General features: G+C 52.1%; 1 protein-coding gene across 1 annotated transcript; it reads right to left on the bottom strand.

Annotated features, from left to right (window-relative positions):
• Positions 1-7,972: 7,972 nt before the first annotated feature.
• Positions 7,973-11,022, bottom strand: PRF1 (perforin 1; the record flags this gene model as incomplete). The annotated part of the gene is made up of 2 exons (XM_081158416.1): positions 7,973-9,621; positions 10,484-11,022. The coding sequence occupies 2 exons, from the start codon at positions 11,020-11,022 to the stop codon at positions 8,487-8,489; spliced, it is 1,674 nt and encodes a 557-aa protein (XP_081014542.1). The 3' UTR covers positions 7,973-8,486.
• Positions 11,023-11,358: the final 336 nt, after the last annotated feature.

Genomic DNA, 11,358 nt, shown 5'->3' with positions numbered 1-11,358 from the left:
TGCCAGGAAAGAGGACCCTGAGGCCCAGTAACGGGTGCCTGTCCATTCAGCTTCCTTCCTGCTCCCCAACCGCACTGGCCAGTGACCACTGGATCCATGTTCAAGTCCTGATTTGACAGGAGGGAAGGAAGGCACAAGCAGGCCAAGGCAGAGAAGCTAGCTAAGAAGGTAGGTGCAAGCTGTGGAAACAGTTTGATGGTTTTTCAAAAGGTTAAACAGAACTCTCACATGACCCAGCACTCTCACTCTCAGGTGTTTGTCTAAAAGGAGTGAAAGCAGAGACACAAACAATTACTGGAGCCCCAGTGTTCATAGCAACATTATTTACAATAGCCAAAATGTGGGAAAAACCCAAGTGTCCATCAACAGATGAATCGTTAAGCAAAATGATATATCCATGCAATGGAATATTATGTACCCATGAAAGGAATGAAGTCCTGACACATGCTACAACATGGATGGACTTGGAAACATCATGCTAAGTGAAAGAAGCCAGACCCAGAAGACAAATACAGGGCGGGGCAAAGTAGGTTTATAGTTGTTTGTATGGAAAATAATGCAATCATTAATAAATAATAGTACAAGAATAAACTCTGTTTCATGTACTCACAACTGCAAACCTACTTTTACCCCACCCTGTAGTGTCTGATCCCACATATATGAGAGACCTGTAATAGGCAAATTCATAAGGATGGAAAACAGGATAGAGAATAGAGCTTACCAGAAGCTGCTGGTGGTGGGGGGTGTTAACTATTGTTTAATGGACACAGAGTTTTTCCTGGAGGTGATGAAAGTGTCAGGTCTAGATAGGGGTGACACACAGCACTGTGAGTGTTTTCAATGAACTGGACGCTTACGAATGGTCACAATAATAAATACTATGCTACGCATGTTTTATCACGTTTTTAGAAAGCGAGTGGCAGGGTGGCATGAGAGATTGCTCCTCCTGAGACATCCCCCTGAAACGGGTCCTTGTCAGCCATGTTAAGGCACATGTTGAAGATGGTGATAAGGGTGGTGGAGGGGAGACAGGGCACAGTACACTCTCGACGTTCAGGAGTCAAACCAGGGTCTGGTGGAGAAGGTTCCAAACAAAGGTGAGGGGAGGGTCCCCAGCTTTCTGTGATATCTCATTTCTCTCTCTCTCTCTTTTTTTTTTTTTTTAAATGTTTTTATTGATTTCAGCAAGGGAGAGGGAGAGAGAGATAGAAACATCAACGATGAGAGAGAGTCATTGATCGGCTGCCTCCTGCTGGGGATCGAGCTCAAAACCCGGGCATGTGCCCCGACCAGGAATCGAACTGTGACCTCCTGGTTCATGGGTCGACGCTCAGCCACTGAGCCACGCCCGCCGGGCTGTGATATCTCATTTCTACAGTGGGCATGAGTACCTCCCCTCGCAGGCTTGTTGGGAAGATTAAATACACTGATACATGTACAGTCCTTAAAACACCACATTAACCACTCAAGAAATAGTATTTCTTAGCATTGCGTTTCTTAGCATAGCGTTAGTGAGAGAATGGAAGTGAAGAGGCAGGGAAAGGGAGTGAGGTCTCTCTCAGTTACTCCCACTTGGAAAAATGCTTTAAAAAATCAAATCACACAAAGTCCCGAGTTACCACGGAGAGGGAGAAGCAGGCATGTAACCATGCCCTCCCTCACCGACCCCCTCCCGATGATAGAAGACCTTGGGTGGAGGCCAAGGCCCTAGTTCTAACGGTGATGCTTCCTGTGAGTAAAGAGGGACAGGAGACCAGGACGTTTTCTTGAGGCCCCTTCACTGTGTGGCTGGTAAGTATCACAGGGAATTCGGGTTTCCCAGGAGAAAAGCCAGTGTCCTGCCAGCGAACTGATGTCACTGCCTTTTAAAGACTAAACCAGGAACCAGCTGTTGTGGAGATTAACTGTGAGCCCAGATGTGCACTTGGAGCCCCACAGTAAACAAATTAGGATTATACCCTGCAAAACAACAACAGCTGTTCTGGTTCTGGCCCCTGGGGTTGTGTATCTGGGCCTTTGAGAAAAGAAAGGCAAATGGAGCGGGGCTCCTTCAAGCATCTGGAAAGCCATGTTTCTGGGGTCCACCTGCAGAGCAGGTTCACAGTAATTAGGATGTTGGGTCCGTTCAGCCATACCTGCTGAGGGTCAGGGACTAGATGCTTATAGAAGCAGGGCCTAGCCCCCCTGGGCTGGACAGCAGTGCAGAAGTCATTGTTCTAGCCCCCTTTTTTACAGCTGGGGACCCTGGGGTCTGCAGGGAGAGTTTTATGTGATTGCAATGTACTAAAAGAACTGATGGAGGTGGGGCTCAGTCTCAGATCAAAAGTGAGGCTCACATGATAGATCTCTATGGCTAGCCTGGGGTGAATGCATGGCCAGGCTCATTTCATTTGTGGTTGGGTTTCAGTTGTTGGCTGTGAGGGGGGTTGATCTCTTTCTGTGTGACACTAACTCTAACGGCCTCATGAGAATCTCACCCTTGACCCTGGTGTCAGCTGCACCAGACCTACCCCCCATCCGGAACAGCAGAAAGCCAGGCAGACAGTCTGCCCCTGCCGATGTGTGTCGCCGCCTGGCTGTGGAAGACTTGGCTAGAAAGGACCTCATCAGGCAGCAGAGGGGGTGGCGAGAAGAATCCCATGAGCAGGTTAAAGTGGTGGACCTGGCTGGCCCTTCTGAGGTCACGACCTTCCTAGGCCAAGTGAGCACCAGCTGTCCCCAGAGAAAGAGCTGCCCCCGCTGGAACTGACGCAATTAGCGACTGAGTCAACTGAGAAATGAGAGGTCTGGGTGGGTAACAGTCAAGAGGTTTTCATGTCTCTGGCCAGTAACGGAGAGGAAGGGGCTGGCCCAGTCCCACGTTCACCTCTACCTGGGCAGTGTGTGTCCCCTCTCTGGCTCCTTCACAGAAGTGAGGGGAGGTAACTGCCTGGACTGGAGTCAGTTCAGTGGTTCTTCTGCCCAACCAAGTCTGAGATGGGCTCAGAGATTTAGATCCACAGAACCCCTAACCAAGACCAGGGCTGGATGTTATAAGGAGGCAGTGTAACATGATGGCTCGTGTTCTTCCCCATGTAAAACAGCTGCCTCTGGAGGTAATGAGCTCCCTGACTCCGGGAGAGTTTGAGCAGAAGCTGGAAGATTCCTTGGTGGATTTCATTCATTCATTCATTCATTCATTCATTCATTCATTCATTCACTCATTCATTCACCCATCTGATAATCCACCCAATATTTTTCAAGCATCAGACATGCCAGGTGCTGGACTAATTGATTCAACTACGAATAAGATAGATATGGCCTTTGGCCCTTGGGAAATAATGGGAACTATAGGCACAGAGTAGTGGGAGCCATGACCTAGACCTGGCAGTCACAGAAGGCTTCCTGGAGGAAGCCACATTTGAAGCTGAAGCCTGAAGCTGAGGAAGACTTAAGACAGAGGAGAAAAGTTCCAGAAAGAGGAGGCAGCATGTGCGGAGGGCTAGAGAGAGTATGGCCAACAGAGGAACAAGTAAGCTCAGTGAGGCAGGGCTTAGTGAGGGGAGAACAGAGTTGAGAGTGGGGTCATGCTAGGAAGTTTGAGTTTATCCCAAGACCCACAAGGAACGAATGAAAGGCTTTAAGCAGAGCAATGATGTGGTGAGATGTGCTTCTTAGCTGGTTTCCCAGAGGCAGACCTTGAGATGGGGATTTGTGGGTAGTTTATGTGGGAAGTGATTCCAGAAAATACCAGTAGGGGAGTGGGGATTCAAGACAGGGAAGGAAGTCAGCCAAGAGAGCGTGTGTGGCCAAGCAAGTCGCCTCTGTGGGTACTGGAGCCTAATCCTGCTGGGGAACTCTGGGAGCCAGCATAGAACTTTCCTTCAGAGTTATTCCCTGAAGGGGTCGGAGCTGGGGTATTTATAAACCACCTCCACTGGCTGCAGAAGACTGTTCGGGGCTGGGCGGGGCATGGACGCTTCCCCAACACAGGTCTTCCAATGGGACAGAGAGAGTGGGCTGCAGAATGGGCCTTCAGACAGAGATGCAGGGCTTGGCTTAAAGTGGGGCCCCAGGGGCCATGGGCAGGGCGTTGGCACCACTGTGACTGTGGGGTGGAGATACAGGCAGGGGCATACAGGGGCCTGGAGGTCAGTGAGGAGGCAACAGGAAGACTTAGCCAAGCAAGAGATGTTGGCAGCCTGGGCTGGAGAAGCTGTGGTTATAGGCAGAACGGGACAATGTCAGGATGCAGACATGGCTGGCCTTGGTGACAGATGTGAGGGGATGAAGACGCTGTAGAGGAACCGCAGCCTCTCAGAGCCACTGCGGGCTCCTGCACCTCCCCAGGGCTCCCCCTCATCTGCATGCTGCTGCTCCTTCCGCAGGCCTCCTCTGCCTGCACACATCTGAGACGCCGACACAACCCACAGGGCGGCCAAGGGCCGTACCCCAGAGACCATGAAGCATGTTTGAAGGGAGATGAAGGTGCTGTGGCAACTGCTTAAAAACACAGACTGGGTTGTGGTCTTGAAAGAGATCACTTGGACCGCGGGTGGGGGCGCTCGCGCACTTGTGTGTGTGTGTGTGTGCGTGTGCGTGTGTGTGTTGGGGGGGTGAGTAGGAATGAAAAAGAGAAAAGCAACCCAGCCAAGCCCCCTACCCTGAATGTCACCCCACTCCCTGAACCTTCCATTATGCTCCCATCTGTCCCCCATGTGGCCTCACGAGGACAGATGCGCCCCGTGGCTTCTCCCCTGGCCGCCCAGGGCCGGCTCCAGGCAGGCGCAGCCTGTTGAGTGATGGAGCCGTGCACAGTCTCTTCCCTTCTGGGCTTCATGTCTTTGGGACGGAGGGAAGGGAGGTGCTGGGGACAGTTGAGTGGTGGTTCTAAGGACCTGGGCCCACAAGGGTGGGGTGGAGGGTGGCTGGAGAAGGGGGTGGGGGTGCTGAAACAGAAAGGGAGAAGAAAATGGGATCGTGTCACCAACCAGGGTTTACTGTCCCCAGTGATAAAATCCCAGTTTAATTGATGAGATAAGTAGAAAAAGAAACCAATGACCGGGGGGAGTTGGTGTACGGATGCCTGGCTCCTTCCATCCCCAGCTTCGATAACTCTGAAGCTTGAGTTCTTTGCTGGCTCTGGTTGTCCACAGCAGTGATTTGCCAGATAATGTACCTTTTATGGGCCACCTTCCCTTCTCCCCTACTGGAGCTTCCTGGGACTGCCTCCTACATAAATGACCTACACTCAGGTCCTGATCTCTTTTGAAGAGACCCCCACACCCCTATAGGTGCATCCGACCAGCAGACCCAGTCATGTGTCCTTTCCTAGTTACAGAAGAAGCATTTTCAGCTTCTGGGTCAGGGAGGTGGCTCTGTTTCACATCAGGACTCCTAGGTGGTGTATCATCAAGGTCGCAGTAAGAAGCTATCTCAGTCCATTTGGGCTGCTATAACAAAATACTACCAACTGGGTGGCTTATAAACAACAGAAATTTATTTCTCACAGTCCTGGAGGCTGGAAGTCCAAGGTCAAGGTGCCAGCAGATTCAGTGGGCCCACTTTCTGGTTCATAGATGGTGCCTTCCTGCTGTGTCCTCACATGGTGGAAAGGGCAAGGGGCCTCTCTGGGACCCCTCTTGTAAGGGCAGTAATCCCTTGTCCAGCTGTTGTGGATCAGGGGTTGAGCATCAACCTATGATCCAGGAGATCCCGGTTCAATTCTTGGTCAGGGCACATGCCAGGGTTGAGGGCTCGATCCCCAGTAGGTGGCATGCAGGAGGCAGCCGATCAATGACTCATCACTGGTGTTTCTCTCCCTCCCTCTGAAATCAATAAAAGCATATAAAAAAAAAATAAGGGCAGAATTTCATATGATCACCTCCCAAAGGCCATCGCCTTGGGGATTACAATGTCAACATATGAATTTTGGGGGGACACAAACATTCAGAAACCAATGGCATATTCAAATGATATTTTGAGGGCATTTGTCTATAAAGGGCTTATTTACAAAGCCTTAGGGCTGTGGGGAGGCACGAGGGACAGTGTAGTCACTCAGGATTCACACCAGCAGAGCTGTTGCCACCCTGAGGTCTGAGGGAATAAAGGGAGGGGAGGTTACTGGGATCCAGGAAAAAAGAGACAGCTGTGCAGAGGCCCCCTGGAGAGGAAGAGGGACATAGCCAACCCAAGGCCACCTCGCTGAGAGACACTGAGGGGAGTAAATGCCTAGAGATCTCCCCTCCCTCCAGTCTCTTGCCCACTGACAGGCTCAGACAGGTGAGTCTCCTGGGCCAGAGCAGTGGAGAGCAGAGTGCAGATGAGACCTGGAGGGCAAATGGAAGATATCTGGTATAGTGGGGAATTTCCCAAACAAACAAGGACACTCAGGTGTGACAAAGTGTCTCCATGTCCACGCGGGGTGGAAACTAAAATGTGTTAGATTTTGAGTTACTGCTGAGAGCTCCATGACGGCCCCTCAACAAGAATGGGCCATTCCCTCTCCTTGGTCATATCCCACCATCTCCCCCAATGAGCCAGGCTTTCTGAGCCCTGTTGTCCTCTCCAAAGCTGTGCTTGGAGTGGAATGCCCAGGACTCGGAGAGACCTGGCTCTGCCACCAACTTCTGTAACCACAGTTAAGTCAATCCCTTCTCCTTCTGGCCCTCACTTTCCCTATAGGTAAAACCAGAAAGGTCAACCAGATGACCTTTCAGGATGCCTTTCATAGCACTGACCTTCTAGGAAGCCTCATGGCACCCTGAGAAGGGAGTAAAACAAAGGTTATCCTTTTGGGAAACCAAGGCCCAGGGAGCAGAAGGGCTTGTTGGAGGTCACTGACCACGTGGAAGTCAATGACCAAGACTCCCATCGCTTATCAGAGCTGTCCCCTGAGCCTGCCCTGCCCCTGCTTGCCTACCATATTTATTTTCGATTAGTGCAGCAGTCAATGTGAAGTTTCAAGATTTCTTGTCTGCTCTTGTTTGTGTGTGTGGCTGTGAACGGAAACGTGTTAAGAACGGTGGTTTTAAGCTGATTTTTAGAGCTCACCTGTCTCTCTTGCCCCACTTGAGGATTCAGAGTCAGTGTAATATCACTTTGGGAACTTTCGAGCCCAGGGGTCCACACAAGCCTCAAGGGGCTTACTTTATAGGGCGTTTCAAAGAGAGTCAGGAGGCCATGCCAGCAACTCTGAGCCTCCTGACAACTGCCCTGCACAGCCTGTGGGCCTGTTCCTAGGCCTGTGTCCTAGGCACATGAAACAAAGACCATTTCATTTTATATCAGAGCCCAAGACTCTGGCATTTACTGTACTCCAAGGCCAGGAGGTCCTCCGACACTACCTTCTTGGAACCACTGCCCTCTCCTCTCAGATTGTGGGACAGGAGAGAGCTGTTCAGCCTGTGAAATAGGTTCTGATGAAGTCAGAGTTTCCAAATTGATTGCTCCAGATCAATGATGGCACACATACATGTTCTCTTTGGCCTGTACCATGTTTTCCCACATCAGTTTATTTTTACAAGGTGAAATGAATTGCCAACAATTAGAAATCAAATTGGTTACTTTAAGATTTCTGGTTACTTTAAAATTCTAGAAGACCTGGCAGCACTGGGCTCACATTCCTGCCTGGGAATGTTTGGCTGGTGCAGAGCTACAGCACCCGCTCACCCCCCAAATAAGACATGTGCCCTTCAGTTCACCATAGTCCTTCCCATTCCTTATTGTCTCCCAGCTGGGAGCTGAATGTCCATTGACACTTATCACCAAGTTTATGCTGCTGTTTCTCATATCAGAGAGTTATGAGGAAACTAAAATATTTTGGGTCCCCACATTTCCAACAAAAGTGGAAAGCAAGTTTATTTATATTACCTGCTTGCCCCGGAGGTGGGCCACCAGTCCCATTGTATAGGGATGTTAGAGTAGAAGTTTATCTCCAGAGCTGTGTTTGGTCCCCATCTTCTCCTCTGTCACAATGACCACCATTACAGTTGTCATCACACCACATTTATTGGTTCTCTGGCAGATTATGTACACAATGAAACAGGTCAAGATAGTCCTTGGTTTGTCTGAGAGGCAGTTTGGTGGGCAAAGAAGACAGTAAACAGGGCAGCTGGGAGAAGAAGGGGTTAGATCTAATATGATGAAAAATTCACCATGGTATAAAGGGCTGCAAGGGAAGCTCTTAAATGACACCAAGCAGCCTGGTGGGAATGTCCCCCTGGCCTTCTGCCCAGCTCCTGACCTAAGCGTCGGCCTGTGTAGCAACTGTAGGGCACAGCCCGGCAACAGCTCATTTCCTGGGCTCAAGAATGTTGGAGAGCCAAGGCAGTTTGGACAGGGACTCAGGGCTGGTCTATAAATTCAGCTACCTCACTGAAAAAAAAAAGCAAAAGCAAAAGCCTGTTTTCCATCTGTCTAATAGGGATATGAAGATAGATGGGCCCTGGCTCCCTCAGTGAGAACCCCTTCAGTCCGGGCACAGGGACTCTATGGGCCCCCTGTTGTCACCACACCGCTCCACTCCGGTTTCCTGGAGGCTCCCCTAGCAGTCCTTGGGGGGCGTACTCCAGGCAGGTTCCCCCTGTCAGGTGAGGCAAGCATTTGGCAAGGTAGAAGAATTTCAGTCTACCGTGATTCAGATTACACTGCACCTCCACCTCTTTTAGGCTAGACTGTGGTGCCCGGTCACAGGTGCCGAGGAGGTCATCATCCCAGCCATAGTCTTGGTCCCAGACCTGCACCCTCAGGGGCCCCCCTGTGGCCAGGATCACATTCCCAAAGTCCAGCCGTGTCTTCCACTGGGGGTTGTTATTGTTCCACACTGTGCCCGTCCTCAGCTCCTGGCCTCCAAAGAAGACCTTCAAATAGGCGTCAGTGGAAGTAATTATGTCTCCCCACAGACCTGTGGCCTGGAAGTTCATAACCGCTAGCTGGGCCAGGCCTCTCTGCCGGGGACAGCAGTCCTGGTTGGTGACTGATGTGCCATGGCACACACACAGGCAGGGGTTATGGGGGCTCTTCTGCTGCCCTGGGGGGCAGGGCCGGCTGCAGTTCTTCCAGCGTGCCTTGTCCATCAGGTACTTGCTCACGGCCTGCCTCAGTGCCTCCCGCCGTGGGTCCTGCTTCTTCAAAAGCACGTGCAGAGGCTCCAAGGTATAGTCCACTGGGCCAGGAGAGTCCACCAGCGAGGTCACCCAGGCTGAGAATTGCTCTTGCCCGGTGTGCTTCCCGAACAGCAGGTCGGTCATGGAGAGGTGGTTGCCACCCACCACTTTGGAGTAGCGCTCCTGGTAGACCTGGTGGAAGGAGGCTTTCATCTTATGCTGCTTCTTCTTCTCCTCACAGGCCTTGTATTCCATGGAGGACTCGGCGAGCTTGCCTATGCTGACCTGGGCCTCGACGGCCAGGCAGTCCGCCACCTCGTTGGCCGTGAGCCCTTCCAGGGCCAGCTCGCAGGTGCGCAGGGCGGTGAGGGCAGAGACCCTGCCGCCCAGCTCCATGGAGTGGATAAAGTGGGTGCCATAGTGGGAGATGAGGCTGCGGTAGTCGGGCTCGGTGGAGGCATTGAAGTGGGGGGGCAGGGCGGTGATGGCCTTCTTGAACTCGGGGTGGAGTGGCGGAGAGTGCACCAGCCGAAAACTGTGGGGGAGAGAAAAACATCAAGGGGGGCCCAGCAGTGGGTAGTCTGTCCCTGATTCCATAACTCCCTCAAGATTGCCCGAGGTCACATGTAAGGGGCAGAACTAGGAGACCCACTCTGTCTATAGCTCCTCAATGACCTAGCTACTTTGTCAAGGCATTTTCGCTTTTCCTTTACAAAATAAAGTTTTTTCTTTCCTTTTTATTTTCTAATTATAAAAACGATGGCACTGCACTGATGGTATTCCTCTAGCTTTGGACCCTTGTCTTGTGTGTTCTTCGTCTGTCTGTCCCTTGGATTGGGCCCCATATGCCTGGATTCCTGGCAGCTCTGGCCATGCAGGCAGGAGGTGCCTGCCTTGTCTCACTGTGGGGTAAACCTGGCCTCCCAGTGAGAAATCGGGGCAGGTGACTTGGGGTTGCCCATTGAAACCGTGCATTTCTTAGGAGTGGGACCTGAGGGTGGGTGGTGTGACCACTCTTGCTCAGCACTGTAGCCTTAATTCCTAACACACAGTAGGCATGAATAGTGTCTGAGTGGATGAAAGAGGCCCAGGGATGGGAGGCATCCAGCTAGGTCTCTTGCCCACAGAAGGCTGGCAATGCCCACTCAGAAGGCCTGAAAGCACCATGTTGGGGCTCTCAGGACAGCTTTGCTTGCTTCCCCTCCACCTGTGCCCTCCCTGGGCTCTTCCAGAGCAGGGCCAGGGGGCACTGAACCACCTGGTGTGTGAGAACCTGGGCTGTGGCTTCCTCCTGGTGGAAACAGCCTCAAGTCCCCACTCTCCATTCCAGGGCTCCCAGACCACCCAGAACCCTCAGAACTTTTTCAAGCCCCCTCTGCCGCCACTCCAGTGCTCACCTGTAGAAGCGACACTCTATTGTGTCACTTCTAAAGCTGTACTGGTCCTGGTGGGTTTTCTCGGCCGCAAAATTGGCTTCCTTGGAGTGTGAGCCGGCCACTGATACTCGAACACTGGTGCTGGGTTTGGGATTTACTTCCAGCCCCACCCGCCAGTCATTGCGGATGCTGGAAGCTGCATCCTTGGCCACGTCCTCAGTGGAACTGGCCTTGGCCTTGATCAGGTGGCTCTGGCAGCCTGAGCCGTGGGCGCGCCAGTGGGTGAGCGCCACAGGCAGGCGCCGGAGGGCATTATTTTGTAGTGTGTTGTGGCAGAGGGTGCAGGTGCGGTCCCGCCGTAGATATGTCTCTGTGTTCACTGGGAAGGAGCCTGAGCGCTGGAGATTGGTCACATCCACACCCTCCCCTGCTAGCAAAGAGCCAGGCACAAACTTGCGAACCTTCTGGCACTCAGATCGCGCAGCAGTGTAGCAGTAGCCAGGGGCAGGTGTGGGTAGTAGCAGGAGTAGGATGCCCAAGAGGAGCACATGGGTGGCCATGGAGCTGTGGAGACAGGGGGTGTTTGGGCTGTGGGAAGCTGGGGACAGATGCAAGGAGAATGTCTGGCCTCTCCCCTCGACTGTGGATGATCAGGGCATGTAGAATGGGGAAGGAATGAGATATCTCTTACATCACTGATTGTTAGAGCTGGAATGGCCTTTACAAACCTGGTCACCTCCTGCCTTGTACAGATGGGCCTAGAGAGAAGTGACTTACCCAAGGTCACACAGCCAGAAGGAGCTCCTTGCTAGGATTTCCACTATTTAAGGCCTACTGGGGATCCAGATTGATGGCTCTGTCCCCTCAGTGGCTACTGGTGGGGAAGGGGTTCTGTG

This window comes from Miniopterus schreibersii (genome assembly GCF_964146895.1).
Source record: "Miniopterus schreibersii genome assembly, chromosome: 14".
Classification (NCBI taxonomy): domain Eukaryota; kingdom Metazoa; phylum Chordata; class Mammalia; order Chiroptera; family Miniopteridae; genus Miniopterus; species Miniopterus schreibersii.
The sequence above is the reverse complement of the archived record's forward strand: the minus strand, read 5'-3'. Positions and strand labels throughout refer to the sequence as shown.